Raw genomic sequence first — 18727 nt, 5'->3', positions numbered from 1 at the left:
GTCCACCTTCTCGCTGGTCTCTGTAGCAGTTTTCAGTTTGAACACTCCTCCCCTTCCTCTCAAGGCAGGAGGTAGGGTTTCCTGTTGCATCTGGGAAGACATCTCAGAGAGGTAATGAGTTTTGCAACAGCAAATGAAATGAAGTTCCTCTCACCACCAATACTGTTTTTTTTTAGCATATTGCCATAAACCCATGCCATATTGCCATGGAGATCCTCAAGGAAGCAGCTCTCATTGCTCCTCGAGTGATAAAATTAATTGTTTCCTTGATCCCTGAGGTCAAGACTTTCCCAACCAGCCTTAACAGGAGGTCTGGGGGTGGGTCCCTCCTCTTTTTCCATGCTCCAAACACAGCTAATCCCATCCCAAATTTCCTCCATCCATTTAGTATTTTATCCAAAACCTGAGTTTGATCTCGAGTTATTGTCATCCTGACACCTGCTGGTAGTTGTGTACCGGTCTCTGTCCATTGTTTCATGACAAACTTGTTTCCTCGGCTACGTCTGTGGTTATAGAACATTTGTCCAGTCTGTCTGTAAATTGCAGCCTCGATTGTGTGGCCTGCCACAACAGCCACTTAGGGTGGAATATCCCTTTAAATCAAACTTAAAACATGCACGTAAGCAATATACAGAATATTTTAATTACATTTCATGTTAATCGTTATTGTTTACTTAATGCTGATTGTTGGTCACTGATTTAAAAAAATGTCTTTAATAGGTTTCCTGTCCATTGTGTGATAAAGAATTTACTCAGGAGTCTATACAATTGCATGCCAGCTTTTGTGGTGAAGAGGAAGAGGACAGGTACATGTTTTTACCCATGCACGTTGTACACAATATGTTATGAGAGCTTAATTTTTTTTGTTTCCACATCTGAACAGCATCATACTGGATGTGGATGACTCCTCCAAGCACTTAAGCTGGTTTGAATTTTTGTGTTAATGTTTAGGTTTTAAAATAAATAATAATAAACACAATGTTGTTGTCAATAGCTTATCAGACATCCTGAAGTTCCTACAAGAAAGAGTTGACAACACTAAAACCTTTAACATTAATGTGACAAGGGACGACCTTTACCAGAGAGGTCTGAAACAGCGGGTCTATTTGGCTCTCCATGAATTGGTAAGAAATTCGAAGAGCTGGGGAAGAGAAAGAAGACCCAGGATGTGAGAATGTGGAAGCAAAGTGTGGTGAACTACCGCTACTGGTCAGCATCCCTCTTTATTCCAGATTGGTTCAGCATTTACATGCTAATGTGGCGATATGTCTCATGGTGGTAATGTTGTTCTTATGTTTAATGTTCTTATGTTATGTTTTATATTGCATGTTTTCTAATTGATTAGGTGCTTTTAGGTTGATTTTTAACTGTTTGGGTGTTTTTAGTGATTGTTGCAACATTTCATCCCATCTGTGTTAATCCTCCCCAATTACCCACACCTGGGAACGGGGTGTGGACTGGAATGGCAAACAATGAACAGAGGCAGGGCGGGAGGTGAACGGGCGGAGGGTTTTGTTTATTTAAGGGAGCGGACATGGAGATGTGGAAATGTGAGGGGAAAGGAAAATACTTGGCTGGAGCCAGACACACCACGAGCTCCGCAAGAACTGGAAGGAGATCCACCGGCGGCACGGACAGCAGCAGCAGCGGCAGGAGAAGCAGCAGCAACAGCGGAGAGAGAGATCTGCGGCTGGAGACGCCAGCGCCGGAGATGCCAGCTGCCCGCCAGCGCACGGCAGGTGGGCAGAGTTACTCTGCCCCCGCGCGTAAGTAATTGATCAGTGCCTGGCAGTGTTAGTTGCTCTCTCTCTGTGAGTGGTCTGGTGCCGGAGACCTATTTACTGCCGGAGTTGTTGTGTGCCACAGGGGCCGGGCCGAGGAGGAGGCAGATTGGATCCACCGTGCGGCGATCCTGTGGTTCCCAGACGACAACGCCGGCCTTGGAGATTCCTTAGTCGAGAGCTCAGCAGGGCCAGACTGGACCGCCTTGTCCCTTGGGGCCCTGCGCACACTCGATTGAACGCTTTTTTTCCCTTGGGGTCATCATCAGGGTTTTGTAATGTGCCTTTTTTATTTGCTTTGGCTGTTGCACTGCTTGCCTTGTTTTTTTAGAACCTATTTTAATCTTTTTAATATTAGTGGCACCTTCCATTCCACTTGGATCGTGTCACAGATACACAACCCAAACCAACATTACAATAACATAAACTCTTACACAAAACGCTCCTCTTGATAGAGCAAATCTGTTCAGCACATTCTGACAGACAGACCACCTTTCTTCTGTCATGTTGCTGTACAGGAATTTTTCTTTTTAAAGATAAATAGTATTACATTTAAAGAGCAATACTTTAACATTATCAATTTTCCCACACTTTCTGTATACCGGGATTTTATTGTTTTTCAATAAAGAATGACAAATTATTTAAGTTTATGGTTTTTTTAGCACACAAATATCTGTTAAAAATATCTACAAAGCTAATATTTACATAACAAGTATGATTGGGTTTAGCGATACGGCACTCTGTTTGTTTTAGTAAGATTTTTAAACCAAGTAAAGTTAGTAAAGAACACATTTCTATTGGCTGCTAAGAAACTGTTGGACTTAAAACAGGCCTGTTGTAGAAACAACTTGGCATAAACGATTCTTCCTTTTTTGTCTTAACCAAAGAAATTCCAGTAATTGAGCAAAAACATTTATTTTTTTACGTCACATTTTATAAAATAACAGGACACAAAGTGTCGGGACATTTAAAAATAAATTTAAATAATAAAAGGGGCCCAGAGAGCTGCAGAGTGAGTGGAACATTGGGTTGAGAAGGAAGAACAGTTCTCAACAGTGTGATATGAGGGTGTAGAAGGTGAAGCCGGTGCAGGTCCTCCTTCATGTTCACCAGATTCACACTGCAGATCAGGAGCTGCTCTTCCATGCATGGAGTTGAAAAAGAAGAGGAGGTCTTTCCATCTCAGTCCACTTGCTGCGTTGCGTAGCTGATGTTGGAGACACAGGCTGCCATGGTGACCTTTTAACAGATCTAAGAAAAAAATGTAATAAAAGAATGAAACTTAAAAACTCCCAGACCTCATTTCATGATTGCTAATCAGCTATGGCTGATTTATTGTTTGGATCACAGTGAGTTACACTAATTCTAATATATTTTTATTTCTATTATACATGCATACTTTTTAACTGTTATTTTCACATGACTGTTATCAGGCTCTCTTGTTCTGGTTCTCATGATAATTATGTTTCTTCCAGTAAGTTATCTTGTGCTTACTTCATCTGTATAATGTCTCTTTACTTTTGGTGAATTGTACTGAGTCCAGAATAAAGGCTACTTGGCTGTACAAGATACAAACAGGTATTACGTTTTAGAAATATATGAAATGTATTTAGCCTGCTAATTTATCTCAAATACTTACAGTGTGGACCTACTGAAATTAGAAAGTTTTAAAAAATCATAAGTCTTTTCCCACAAAAGTAAAGTTTGTAGTATGTAGATCATCTAAGTATTGACCTGCATGCATGATTTTGTCAACAGAGTTTACAGTGTAAGCATGGCCGTTTCTTCCTATGTGCAACCTATTCAATTCAATTCAAGTTTATTTATATAGCGCCAAATCACGACAAGAGTCGTTTCAAGGCACTTCACATAATAAACATTCCAATTCAGGACAGTTCATTAAGCCAATCAGAAATAATGTTTCCTATATAAGGAACCCAGCAAATTGCATCAAGTCACTGACTAGTGTCAGTGACTATACAGCAATCCTCATACTAAGCAAGCATAAAGTGACAGTGGAGAGGAAAACTCCCTTTTAACAGGAAGAAACCTCCAGAGAATCCTGGCTCAGTACAAGCAGCCATCCTCCACGACACACTGGGGATCGAGAAGACAGAGCAGGCAACCTATGCTGTTGCAAAGCTGCTGTGGTTGTGTCAATAGCAGCACAAACTGGCTTTCATTCTTTACCGTAACTCTTCAACAGTTTGCGCAATCAACAGATTCTGAAAGCTGAGAGGATGTACTTTCCAGTGGTTGTCATAAGCCGGGGTGAGTACTCCTCATTCACCTTAACATCTTTGAGTCTCTTGCCAGGAGAGGGAGTGCCCAGCTGTTCCTGATCAGCAATTAGCGGGGTGGTTCCTACTTAAGGTGGATGGAGGGCACAATTCAACGCTGGAAGATTGCCTCAGCTTGGTAGTACCAAGCCACTCGTGTTTACTCTAGGAGCTCTAGGATAAATTTAGCTAGTTGTGTTTTTGCTCTAGGTTTTAGATTTTTGGATTTTACTTACCTCCTGGAGCTGACTCAGGATTTCTCTCACCTCCAGGATTCCAGTGTTTCCCTCTGGCCACTGAGCTCTAGGATATTTACCTCTGGACTCCAGGATTTGGATACTCAGACCCGACTGGACCCACTCACCGTTCTCCATTGTCTCCCATCCACCAGGACGCCCTGCTTATCTCCACCTGTGCTCCCTCTCCTGCGCTCCCCCCGGCTCTCAACCTGCTCCCTCCTCCAGCCAGCAACTCTCATCGTACAGTAAGTTCTATTGAACTAAGCTCGTGACAAAAGGGACCTCTGGAACTAAACACATGCTCACCAGTGTTCTCCCTCCTCCAGACGCAGAGCTCCCGTATCAGTTCCAGCCACTGACAGTTCAGTGCATCCTCAGTTTTCCTTCTTTGTAAATAAACTATTTAATTTTTTACCCCCATCCTTGGTCTGTGTGTTCTGCATGTCTTGGGTTAGTCTCCTTCCCCCAAACATGACATGGTATACAATACATTACGGTAATGTTATGCAAGTCCCTGCCCTAGAACCAGGAAATAAACAGTCTACCATGTGCCATGCTTAGAGGAGAGGAGGAATTGTTTTGGACACTTATTTTCAACTTCTATCTCTTCTACTGGTGTAAATAATTATTTTCAGTCAATTTCCTTTATTATATTTAGTCATAATTGACATCACTTTGCCGTTTTTTTTGTATTCGTTCGGTCACCCGTGGTTTTGTCTTATTTTCAGCTGCATTTTTCACTGAGGCTTTTTATTTTATATGTTAGATTTGTTTTTGTAACTAAACCAGAAACCAGGAAACCTTCTAGAAAGAGGAAACTTCCCTCAAAAGTTGTTGATGAGGAGCAAAATGTGCCCACATTGGTTTTCCATCCCAAATGCAGTAAGTATCTCTGCACTAAACCCGTTCCAGTTTCTTTTGTCTAGTATTTCTAATACTATTACTATACAATTATAAACTATTGTCGCGTGCACGTCCCATTTGCCGGTTCCGTTAAAACCCAGTTCCGTCAGAACTTATGAGACTGTGCATCTTCCAGGGTTCGGTGGGGATTTCGGTGAGTTTTATCGTATTAGACCCTGGTTTGGGCGTCCTAAGTTAGAATCATATCTTTTATTTTAAAGGTGAAATAATATGCAAGAATTTTCCTTCTGTAGTAGCTCACTTCCTTTTAATCAATCCCGTTATCTTTTGGTGAAGATACTAGGGCGAAGCCTGGAGAAAGGCCAATCCTTCCAGCAATTATTTGGGTTATTTGGATTAATTGCGCCTCTAACAGCTTATGTGGGTGGTTGGTAACTATAAATGATTTTTGTTAGTTGATCAGGCTAACATAAATTTATCAATTTATTTAATTAATCCAACCCTCCAGCTGATAGAGACTTTTTCAACTTGCGAATCAGAGCCAAAATTAACCACTAATGTTCTGGTTTTATCATCCTTAAGACAACTAGTCACTCGCGGGTGAGGGAGGAGTCAAGCTCCCCTTATCTTAAGGTTTCTTTATATTAATTCGTCACAAACCGTAAACTAAGTCCTGATAATTCAAGAACCCATAATTAATGTGCAATTAATGGTCAGGGCTCTCACTCGTGAATCTTTAGAGAAAACCTGAAAGAATCAGGATTATGTTTCTTTTTCCAAAAAGTTTATTACAAAATCAAAGAATACAAAAATGGGTAAATATAAAAAAACAACCGCTATCCCCCAAGGAGGGATTAGTTCAAAATGATTAAATAAGAGTTGGTTTACACCAGCTCGGTCTTCTGAGAATCGCCCCAAAAAACTCCTGTGGAATCTCTTCCCGAATTCCCCAAACTACTCCCAGCTCCACTCCAAAAAACTGCCTGTCATCCCCCATCCAGCAGGACGGGGGATGACCCATCCAAATCTGCTCTGTCTCTTGTCGTCTGCCCCAGCTGCTTGTCGAATCTCTCAATCTTTCGCAGAGCTGCTCTTTATATACCCTCCCTGGGCCAGCTTAGACAAGGTAAAAAGTCACATGTATCATTACCTCATGACGGTGAGGTCATGGGGTCATTTACCAGATACACACTTTGTAACTCAACACAAGACATTTGGTATCATTTTCACCACATGCAGCATTCACATGAGGGCACAAATTGTTACATGCAGCATTCTTCTTAACACAGGTCATTACATCTTTTGCAGTATTCTTCAGTTTCCCTCCAATGTTCCTGAGAGGGCTTCTGGATCTGATGGGCTTGTCTTCACTCTGTTGTCCTCCAATCCCATCTTTCCAAGCCAGGGGTGGATCCAGGGGTGGGGCCAGCCAGCCTGCCTGACCTTTTGCCTAGTTCTGTCCCCGACAGCAAGTTCTGAACTCTTGTCCTCTTGACCCTCCTGTGACCCTTGTTTCTGACCACAGTTTTTTGACCTGCAGCCCAGCTCCTGTCGTCTGGCTGATTTTGCTCGCACAAGCCAGTTCAGTGTGTTTCAGCTTGCCACCGTCTTTGGCATGTGGGGACTGGCAACACTATTACTGCTACTTCAAGGAAAACAAAACCTCCATGTACATCTGTGGTTGAGGATTCAGGTGTGGATGAAGATGATTTGCCATCACAGCTGCAGTAAGTTAATCTACAGTTCAAACATTATTTCAAGCTTTTCTTATGTATTTTTAATTTTTACAGTTTTAATTTCTACTATTTACCACTTGAGTATCTTTTTATAAAATCTGATGTATTTATAATTTTAGAGATTCTTCTGATGAAGTGCCATCACCAGCAACAGGCAATTTCAGAGACAGGATGCTGCTGGAGATGCTCCACATCTTCTGGACTCCTGGACAACAAAGTCAGATCCAGGAGCCGCCGACCCACGACACCCAGATTTATCCCCAGAAGATTCCCTGGCTATCAACTGCCTCTCGCCACCAGCTCCACAAACAAATCAGCAACAAGTAGCTGAAGGAGGCCATGAAACATCAACAATTTCAGGAGCAGCAGTCTGCACAGGTTGAAAACCCTCCAGTGATCTCTGCTCAAGGTCACATCACTGTCCCCTGGACCAGTGGAGAAGGAATGGACGAAGCACAGAGGGCAAGTCAGGGGTGAAACGGGTCCACTCTGTGAAAAAAAAAAAAACCTCCCTGGATGTGCAAAGACAACACATTCTCACACCCAAGGCATCAAAATATGACGCGTGTGACCAAGCCTCAATGACAATTCGGGAAGCCCCAGCGCGTCAGGAGACAACGATCAGGGACATGCTGGATCACTTGGCTCCGCTGGCGTCACTGTTTGACGACGCGCGTGGTCACACGTACATTATTTGACTATTAAACCGTCCCCTCACCCCAATCCTAACCTTAAGGTCCATAAACCGTGACCTTAAGGTTAGGATTGGGGTGAGGGGATGGTTAAGTAGTTCTAATGTCCGTCTCACCACCGGCGTTAGCAGTCTGTCCCTGATCGTCGTCTCCTGACGCGCTGGGGTGTCCCGAATCGTCATATATTGAGGCTTGGGCACACGCGTCATATTTTGACGCCTTGGGTGTGAGAATGTGTTGGCAAAGAGTGCAAGAAATAGTTTAGTCTGCAGCAGGACAAGAACTGCTCTGCAGAATTCCACAACAGCTAAAAAAAGTGTGATGTGAACACCCCTCCCAGGGTGGAGGTCTGCACTCTGCTTTCTAGCTTTTATTAGTTAGTTATATTTCCTGAGTGAGTGTTTAATTTTAAAACTGTACCATGTTTTGCTTGCTATTTGTGACAATTCATGGTGTGTTTATAGATCATCAATTTCAGTTTGTCAAAATAGGGGGGCCCAGAACATTATCTCGCAGAGGGCCCCCACAATGCTAGAAACGGCCCTGAGTGTAAGAGTTATTGAAATTAGAAAAATTTAAAAATGAATAAAAAATCAGAAGTACGTTTTCCTAAAACTTCAGGTTGTAGTATGTAGAGGAGCTAAGTATTGGCCTGCATGCATGATTTTTTTGTCAACAGATTTTACAGTGTAGGACCTATTGAAATTGTCTGGCAGTGCTGTACCTCATTTGGTTGCCTGATCTGAAAGCTGTATTGCGTTCTTTCAGGAGAACCTGAACCTCTTTCATCATCCAGGGTTTCCTGTTTGGGAAAACCCTGATGCTCCTGGTGATTGTAATATTTTCAATGCAGGTCTTGATGTAGCCGAGGACAGCTAAGGTGTAAATTTCCACATCTGGATCACAAACGACATCTCAGTTTGTACGATGAAAACAGTCCTGTAGCTGCAGAGATGAGTCTTCAGGCCATGTCACAACAGTTTTAGTAACTGGCTGTGATTTTTAGTGATGGATTTGTACACCGGGGTTAGCAGTAGTGACAGATGATCAGATTGGCCGAGATGTGGGAGAGGGTATACTCTATACTCTTTGGGAATATTTGAGTAAACACAGTCTAGTATGTTACCTCCTCTTGTTGGGCATTTAACATGTTGGTCAAATCTTGGTAACATAGTCTTAAGATTAGCATGGTTAAAATCTCCAGCCACTATATGGATACCATCAGGGTATTTATTCTGTTGTTTATTGATGGCAGTTAGCAAAAGTGCTAATTTAGCATCAGCTAAATTAGCACTTGGTTATGTCAGCTAAATTAGCACTTGGCTGCAAAAATATAGTTTATAAAAATCAATTTATTACTATATTTCTACTACTAATGATGATGCAGGACAAATGATTATAAATGGTGAGTCAAGGTAAGATCAACTGAAACAATGAATGAACTCTGATGATATATGACCTTATATGTTAATAAGAGCTCAATAAAGTGACTCAGAAAAAGGTGGTGACTGGGTTTATAAAATACAGCTGGTTGAATTTTATTTGGATTTAATTGGTTATCAAGTTAATCTTAACCCATCCAATGCCAGTGCAGAGCCTACGTACCAGTGTAGAGGAAGTTCTCAGGGATAGGGTTGGCAAGCAAAGCCATCTCAGCAATGCAAGTGAGTGGGCTTCTGATGTATCCAAGGGTCATAGGCCCTCAGAATACGCACCACTGGTTGAAGAGATACTTCCTGTGGAGCTTCTGGTGGACTGTTTCACGTCTGGTGAGTTATTTAGCAGATTAAACAAATAATTGGTTGATTCTGAAAAAGGAGGGTTCTTTATGCTGCTAAAATTATATTCTGGTGAAACGGTTTTGTTTGATCTCCCAACAAGAGGATAATTTAGCATGAAGGATGGACACCTTGCTGAACTGCCGAATAGAGAAAGTGTTTCCTCTTAAGGATTGGTCGTTTATAAGTTTTGGACCAACCAGGTTTGAGAAATTTTTATAGGCCTTTTCAAAAAGTCCGCAGACCTTCCGTTTCTCAGACACTTAGAAAATCTTATTAGGTGAAGGGAATATGTTAAAAGGTCATTTATTGATACTGATATTAAATTTGACTGATAATAAATCATTATTAAATCATCAAGTAGTTGTTTGGTGTATTTAAGATATGAAATAAGACATTTCAAGAAAAAAATACATTCAGACCTAAAGGCAATGATTCCCAAGCACAGTTTAAATTTTGTGTGAGTTACTAAGTTCGCCTCTAGTATGCTTTGCCTTTACCTGCCTTTAGGAATTCTTACGGCCAGAGGTTGTTCTTTTATACGCTGACTAAAGTTTGGAATGTAACTCCACATGACAAGGATAGCGCCAACATTACCTCGATTCAAAAGAAAATCCTTCTCTCCTCTGTTGGACAGTTTTACCTGTAAACACTGCACGTGGCGGTACAATTTTCTTGCTGCCTTTTTTTTTTTTAGATGGCAGATGTTTGTATGATCACTTTGTTTGATGCTCTGCGGAACCTGCTGAAAAACTGTTTTAAACGGAGTCAGGACAGATTGTTTTTAATCTTTTCCTGTTTAATAAAGTCTTGAAATGAAATGAAAAACATTTATGCTGATTCATTCATTACTGTAAAGCAGTCAAGACATTAGTAAATCACTTTAGCTAAAACATTCATTGTAGATAAAACAGAATATGGTTGCAATCAACCTGTAGGTGAAATAAATAATTTAATGGCACAAATATAAGAATATTTTATTAGAGTTATGTCTCATCTCCTGGAGGGACCTTGTGAGTGCAGATACTGAAGCAGGGAGAGATTGTTATGACGGCATATCCAGATGACCAGGGTAGGAGCGAAACAAAATGGGACTGTTTTGTTACTATTCCAGGCATATGAAACCGGCTGGACACTTAATGTCTGATGACCTCTGCCCCTGGTAGGGCAGGTTGTTGACAAATGTCATAACCTTTGCATTACATGGCCTTCTCCTATGCTACAAAAACAACTTGGTCTCCTGTTTTGGTTTTACAGAGCCACTTAATGAAAATGCACATCATTATCAGTTATTCCCTAATTTCTTGAAACTTATTTAGACCTTTTGAATTGAAAAGTAAAATTAGTATTCTTTTACATTTTTTGCCCAAAAATATTATGCAAGTGACATACTAATGACATACAAGCACATTTTGTAATGACATTTTTCTCTGTCTTCTTCATAATTTAGAAATAATGTTCCATCCTAATCAGAAAAACACACACAAGGAAATTTGTCACACCTGCTTCAGCAATTCATCCATCCATTTTCTTCTGCTTATTCAGTTGGGTCATGGGGCAGCAGCCTAAGCCGAGAGGCCCAGACTTCCCTCTCACCAGCCACTTGGGCCAGCTCCAGGGGAATACCAAGGCATTCCCTGGCCCACAAAGACAGTCCCTCCAGCGTGTCCTGCGTCTTCCTGGTTGGACATGCCCAAAAAACCTCACTATGGAGGCATCCCGGAGGCATCCTAATCAGATGCCTGAGCCACCCCAACTGGCTCCTTTTATTGTAGAGGAGCAGATCTACTCTGAGTCCCTCCTTGGTGACTGAGCATCTCACCTTACCTCTAAGGGAGAGCCCAGTCACACTGTGGAGAAAACTCATTTCGGCCGCTTGTATCCGCGATCTCAATCTTTCGGTCACTACCCAAAGCTTGTGACCATAGGTGATGGTAGGGAACATTGATCGGCCAGTAAATCAAGAGCTTTACCTTCCAGATCATCGCTCTTTTCACCAAGACATACCAGTGCAATGCCCGCAACACTGCAGACGCAGCACTAATCCACCGATTGATCTCATGCCCCATTTTTCCCTGATGCATGAACAAGGCCATGAGATACTTAACTAATTCGCTGCCAGCCGCTTCCTGATCAGTAAAGCCCTTCGCTGCCAGCGTTTCTCACCATTTTTAGTGTTTTTTAAGAGTCACCTAACGTTGCGTGCTAGGATGATGTCGACGCCACAACAACCAAAACAAAGCGGAGACTCACCTCTTACATCAGGAAGAATCCACGCATTTCGAGCTTTATCCGTTCTTTTATGATCTGTTGTTTCCGGTTCACGCCTCACTTTTTTTTACAGCAGCGGCCCTAAACAATCTCCTAACACATGGATTTTCTGCTTCCTGATCACAAGATGTGTGACGTATGCGGATGAAGAAAAGCTTTAGAGCTGAGATGTTTGTTCTCATGGTGCGGGGGCTCGTTCCGATGCCCACACAGTAAAAAAAATGCAAATGACGACTTCAGTCATCAATGGCAGTGAATGAGTTAAATTCTTTCACCTGGGGTAGGACCTCATGCCTTACCCGGAGAAGGCATTCTACCCTTTTTTGACTTAAGACAGTGGTTTCGGATTTAGAGGAGCTGATTCTCATCCCAGCTGCTTCCCACTTGGCTACGAACTGTAGCAATTCACAAATGACGAATTATCAATGAACCATATCTCCAAACATCGCAGGTCGAAAAGATATAAACAATGAAACACTATAAGACTAGTCTGTTTAAACTGAACTGAGATCTGTAGTCCATGTTGTGTTGAGACATTGGTGTGCAGAGCTGTCCCTGAGAACTTTAGGCTTTTCTGTCCAAATCAAGCTCCAGATGTTGGCTATTCTTCTCTCACCACAATTCTCCTCAAACAGTGGTGTGGCTAAATAAAATTCTGCTTAGGGCTCCCATTTTGGCCAGGTGTGGCCCTGGATGACTTCATGAATCAATGTTGGTATTTATTTAATATACCTTTCATCTGTTACTGGAGGCCACTGTCTTAACATCAATAATCCAGATATTCATCATTATGTCACTGAGGGAGGTTGTTTACAATCAGCACAATGAATGAATCACTGATGTGTGCCATCGCAGCAATGGCTGCATCGCAAGATGCAACCTCCACAAATTGCTTGCCACAATTTGGCAAATAATATAGTACAATTGTCTATACTGTTTCCCCCTAGAAACACTTACAAGGCAAATTTTTCATACTTAAGACCACTACAAATTAACTGATTAATAAACTAGCACCTTTAAAGTGAATGAACATACCCAAACCAACCTATGAAAAAGTACAAACTGGTTGCAACAATTATTAGTAACACACCAAAATTATCACTGTGAAGGAACTTTGTCCCACTTGTTTACGTAATCATTTTATTCAGCCATATTGGAGTATTTACCAGTCTGATTGGCTTGTTTGCCATTAATTTGCCATTTATTTACCCATGAGACACAGAACAACTTCAATTCACCCTCTTCTGGATTGCATATTGGATATTAGATTTTGTATAGATGCGGTGGCAAATCAGCAAAACTTAGTGTTTACTGAAGCAGGTGTCTTTGGGGCTGCCTTGCACCTTTCAGCAGAGGCTTACAGCTGTACTTTGTCCAAAAGTAGTTGCAAAATGGCACCTGCAACTTGCAATCAGTAAGATTATTTAGGTCACAAAGCAGTATTGGGGTCACTACTGAGAATTTTTTTAGGATGTTTTTTCTCACTATGCTAGTTCACTTACTGTGTTTTATGCTAAGCTAAAGCAAAAAGAGTACAGCCGAGTCAGGAGAATGACTGTAGTCTCATACTAAAATTTGCTAGCCAATCTGAAATAAAGTGTGGTAACAATACAAAAATGAAAAAAAAAGGTAGCAAACTGTTTTTCATAGCGCTGTTTTTTTTTATATCAGAAATGTATCCTTTACTTACGCTAGTGGTTAGAAATCACAAATCCCTATATGGAGTTTTTTTAGTTGATTACAGATCACATGTGCTCAGACATAAGAAACCACGATAAGCAATGACACATCTGCACTACAAAGCTGTCACTGACCATTATGACAATATATGGTATTATTCAAAAAGCTGCTGGTTTGAAGCTCCTGTGTGAGGTGAATATTTGTGCAATGTCAGGTTCACATAAATGAAAGAGCTGCAGAACATGACCTTACAAGTAACACCGTGCAAAAGCAAAACTTTTACATCTGTCTTCTATTTACAAAAATGTTCTCTCTCTGATTAGATGGCAGTTATGCGGCAGTTGGGATCGTTTGTCATACTGGAGCCATCTTTTCTGACTACCGTGGCCTTTGACGAATGCTGAGAGCTGTCCTGCGTGTTACGGCGGCACAGACGCTCAAGATAATTGTGGGCAAAGATGAGTAACATGAGCGGGTTGATGCAGCTGTGTGAGTAGCTGAGGCAGATGCTGATGTTGTAGACATATACAAAAGCAATTGTCGGCTTGTTGTTGCCCAGGTTGATCACCTGAATGATGTGGTAGGGTGACCAGCAGATCACGAACACGGCGATCACCATTAGGACCATCTTAGTGGCTCTTTTCGCCCACATGGACTGCTTCCGTTTTACCTGTCGAATAGAGCTGAAGACATGGTAGAGGGTGAGTGAGTAGAAGGTGCTGATGATGATGAGGGGGATGATGAAGCCCAGGACGGACTGGTAGAGAGTGTACCAGTACATGTCCTCAGGCCCGTCTAGGTACATCATGCAGACCTCCAGGTGTTGCCTGCGGACAACCTTGGCATAAATCATGACTGGTACGGTGAGGAGGAAGCTGCCCATCCACACCAGCAGATTGATGATGATGGTCCATTGTACGGTCCTCTTCTCAGAACTCGGATGAACAATAGCTATGTACCTAGGAGAAAATTAACAGCAACATTGAGCACTGGTTTCATTCAGAAAAATAGTCATTTTCACCTCTGGGTTTGAAACAACTGAGAAGCTGTGATGATGAGACCTAGTGAAATAGAAACGACACATTTTGAAATGCTCAGCTTCTCAGACTACTACGATGAATAACTATCATTTAGACAGGATGTATACATTTTAATGTCGCACATTCCCCTCATATATGCTATTTACTAGCATTATGTTTCCTTTCTCTTGTGTTTGTAACTGACATTATTGCAATTTTCCAGAACATCCTAATAACATTTTATTTCAATTTATCTTCTCAATGCAAAATATCGATTGCCTACAGCAGTTGTATTCAAGCAATTTTATAAAAGTTGCTGTAATTATTATAATCAAACCAGAGATTACAGGTCCAACCAATGACTTTACTGTAAGCAAAATGTCACATGCACTATTGAAGAAATTTTGTTTTAATAAGTACAGAACCTTCTAAAAAAATTAGCATATTGTGATAAAGTTCATTATTGTCTTTAATGTACTGACAAACATTAGACTTTCATATATATTAGATTCATTACACACAACTGAAGTGTTTCAAGCCTTTTATTGTTTCTAATATTGATGATTTTGGCATACAGCTCATGAAAACCCCAAATTCCTTTCTAAAAAAATTAGCATATCATGAAAAGGTTCTCTAAATGAGCTAACCTAATCATCTGAATCAACTAATTAACTCTAAACACCTGCAAAATATTCCTGAGGCTTTTAAAAACTCCCAGCCTGGTTCATTACTCAAAACCTCAATAATGCGTAAGACTGCCAACCTGACTGCTGTCCAGAAGGCCATCATTGACACCCTCAAGCAAGACGGTAAGACACAGAAAGAAGTTTCTGAACGAATAGGCTGTTCCCAGAGTGCTGTATCAAGGCACCTCAGTGGGACGTCTGTGGGAAGGAAAAAGTGTGGCAGTAAACGCTGCACAACGAGAAGAGGTGACCGGACCCTGAGGAGGATTGTGGAGAAGGACCAATTCCACTTCTGAACCAGAAACAGCGGCAGAAGCGCCTGACCTGGGCTACAGAGAAGCAGCACTGGACTGTTGCTCAGTGGTCCAAAGTACTTTTTTCGGATGAAAGCAAATTTTGCATGTCATTCGGAAATCAAGGTGCCAGAGTCTGGAGGAAGACTGGGCAGAGGGAAATGCCAGAATGCCTGAAGTCCAGTGTCAAGTACCCAGCATCAGTGATGGTCTGGGGTGCCATGTCAGCTGCTGGTGTTGGACCACTGTGTTTTATCAAGGGCAGAGTCAATGCAGCTAGCACTCAGGAGATTTTGGAGCACTTCATGCTTCCATCTGCTGAAAAGCTTTATGGAGATGAAGATTTCATTTTTTCAGCAGGACCTGGCACCTGCTCACAGTGCCAAAACCACTGGTAAATGGTTTACTCACCATGGTATTACTGTGCTCAATTGGCCTGCCAACTCTGCTGACCTGAACCCCATAGAGAAAGTGAAGAGAAAGTTGAGAGACGCAAGACCCAACACTCTGGATGAGCTTAAGGCCGCTATCGAAGCATCCTGGGCCTCCATAACACCTCAGCAGTGCCACAGGCTGATTGACTCCATGCCACGCCACATTGAAGCAGTCATTTCTGCAAAAGGATTCTCGACCAAGTATTGAGTGCATAACTGAACATAATTATTTGAAGGTTGACTTTTTTTGTATTAAAAACACTTTTCTTTTATTGGTCGGATGAAATATGCTAATTTTTTGAGATAGGAATTTTGGGTTTTCATGAGCTGTATGCCAAAATATCAATATTAGAAACAATAAAAGGCTTGAACTACTTCAGTTGTGTGTAATGACTAATATATATGAAAGTTTAATGACTATAATATATATGAAAGTCTAATGTTACATTACAGACAATAATGAACTTTTTCACAATATGCAATTTTTTGAGAAGGACCTGTATATCTGATTAACAATTATTGGTAATTCAAGGTGGGAGCTAAATAAGAATGCATGATATGATAAAAACGTATATCAAACAAAATTAAAATGTTTATGCAGATGGTATTGGTGATGGTATTGTTTATTCTATTGTTTACTTATTAGTGTTGCAAAATTTTTGTGCAGAATCAGACACACTGCTGGTACCACATACCCCTTTCCCACAGACAATGGTATCTAATAGGGATGAGCGAGTACACCACTATCTGTATCTGTTCAACCATCTAAATTATCTGTATCTGTACTCGGAGTGGGCGTGACCTAACCCGGAAGTGGGTTTAGTTTTTTTTTTTTATTTATGTTATGTTTATTTAAGTTATTATTCTTATCAGGATTCACTGGGTTTGATCATGTCAGGATTAAACAGCTGCTAAATCCATTTTCTAGATGATGAGATGACCTGTTCATCACCACCTCACACCCCTATCATCTTTTCTTTTTAGTTCTTTGTTCTTTTTTAACCTGTATCTGTGTCTTCCTTTCCTCTCTTTACCTGCTGCTGTACCTTTACACCTGTATGGCACAACCACACAACTTTCCAACACTGCGTCATACTCAGCACACACACACAAATATATATATTAAATCCACAGCACAATATCATAATTTATGCATCAAATAATACAAACACTGTTGGATCTTTATTATTATTATTTACTTTTCTGTTATTTATTAACATACTATTTTATACGTTTAGATACTTATTCCATCTTATTCACATGAAGGTGTCATATTTTAGCTACTCACACACACACACATCTATGGGTGCACTAAGGTTTGTCTCATGGAACGTACATGGAGCTGGCTCCATAGAGAAAAGAATAAAGATTTTTGATCAGCTAAAGAGAGTGCAAGCAGACGTAATATTATTACAAGAGACTCATAGATCTGCCACATCCGCAGATGAACTTAAACACCTGAGTTTCCCAGCATGCTATAACTCTAGGCAAAGAGGTGTAGCTATTTTAATCCACAAAAACATCAATTTCACAGTATTGGACACAGTCCTCTATCCAGAGGGTAGATTTATAATGTTAAAATTATCTGTACAGAATCAAAGCTTATGTATGTATACTGTCCAAATATTGATGACCCTTCATTCTTTCATAATTTTTTCTCTGTACTCTCCGAAGACTTGGACTGTCCACTTATACTTGGAGGCAATTTTAATTTTTGGATGAACTCTTTAACAGACAGGCTCAGTACAGCTGGGACTCAGCGCAATTGACAATCCACTAATATAGTTAAACAGTACATGAGTGATTATTGGCTTTGTGATGCATGGCAATCTCTTCATCCTAAACATAGAGAATATACTTTTTTTCACACGTCCATCACTCTCATTTACGTTTGGATTATTTTGTAGTCAGCAGCTCATTGTTGGCTGACATTTTAGACACTGAGATACACCCCATAGTTGTCAGCGACCATGCTCCGGTTTCTTTAACTCTGGTAAACAAGAAGACAATCCCACCAAGCAAAAACTGGAGGTTTAATACATCACTGCTCAAAGACGAAGGTTTTATAGATTTTTTTAAAAAGGAGTGGGCTTTATATTTAGAACATAATGACCTGCCTGGAACATCAGCATCTGTTCTCTGGGAGGCAGGAAAGGCAGTGATGAGAGGTAAAAGAATCTCTTTCTCATCACTTAAGAAAAAAACAAAACAAACGTATTCAGGAGTTAGAGGAAATCATTTAGTCTTTAGAGGCATCCACAGAAGAAGACTTAATGAGCAAATTACGTAAAGCTAAATTAGAACTTCATGGAATTATTGACAAAAAGACAAAATTTTTAGCACAAAGACTACGAATAGAAAACTTTGAACATAGTAATAAATCAGGTAATTTTTTTGCTAGCCAATTAATTACTTTTGTAGCAACACATACAGAATTATGGGAGGTTTTACAAGATGTAATTTGTTTATGTAGCTTTTAGAACACAAACCAAAAATCAGTAATTTCCAAATAATTCATCAGAGAGCAAAAATGAAACAAAAGCTATTATTAATTGTAATAAATAAACTTAATATAACATTGAACACAATAAAATATGAAATCTAGTCTTGATCGTTATCGAGCATTATTAATTATATCACTGTAAATAATAATCAATCAATCAATCAATCAATCAAAGCTTTATTTATAAAGCGCCTTCCGCAACCCTGTCAGGAAGCCCAAAGCGCTAATAAATCTTGCTGTGTACAATCAAGGCTGAATATATTTTTTAGCTGTTTTTTTTTTTTGTTGTTGAGATAAATGGGTTTCTAGAGACTTATATACGTATTCATGCAAAGTTGTCCAACTTTAAAATTTTATGTAACCCTAACTGACTCCGGTTTGAACTGTGTGCTTATTAGGCCCGAGCAGCGAAAGTGCTGCGAAGGCCTCTTGTTTTTGCTCTGTTTATTATTATCATTTATTATTCCGGTGC

The 18727-nt window shown here is 40.5% G+C and overlaps 1 protein-coding gene and 1 long non-coding RNA gene across 2 annotated transcripts in view; one reads left to right on the top strand and one right to left on the bottom strand.

Annotated features, from left to right (window-relative positions):
• Positions 1–4297: 4297 nt before the first annotated feature.
• Positions 4298–4713, top strand: LOC139063549 (uncharacterized). Its single transcript, XR_011516923.1, has 2 exons — positions 4298–4544; positions 4626–4713. It is a non-coding gene; the product is annotated as an uncharacterized lncRNA (long non-coding RNA).
• Positions 4714–7706: 2993 nt separating this feature from the next.
• mchr2b (melanin concentrating hormone receptor 2b) overlaps positions 7707–18727 on the bottom strand; it is a 42518-nt gene continuing 31497 nt past the window's right edge. The window contains exon 2 of the mRNA XM_070545765.1: positions 7707–14279. Coding sequence (XP_070401866.1) covers positions 13640–14279 — 640 coding nt within the window. The 3' untranslated portion in view covers positions 7707–13639. The remainder of the gene's footprint in view (positions 14280–18727) is intronic.

Source organism: Nothobranchius furzeri, chromosome 2, assembly GCF_043380555.1.
Source record: "Nothobranchius furzeri strain GRZ-AD chromosome 2, NfurGRZ-RIMD1, whole genome shotgun sequence".
NCBI lineage: Eukaryota > Metazoa > Chordata > Actinopteri > Cyprinodontiformes > Nothobranchiidae > Nothobranchius > Nothobranchius furzeri.
This window is presented reverse-complemented; position numbering and strand designations above follow the sequence as displayed.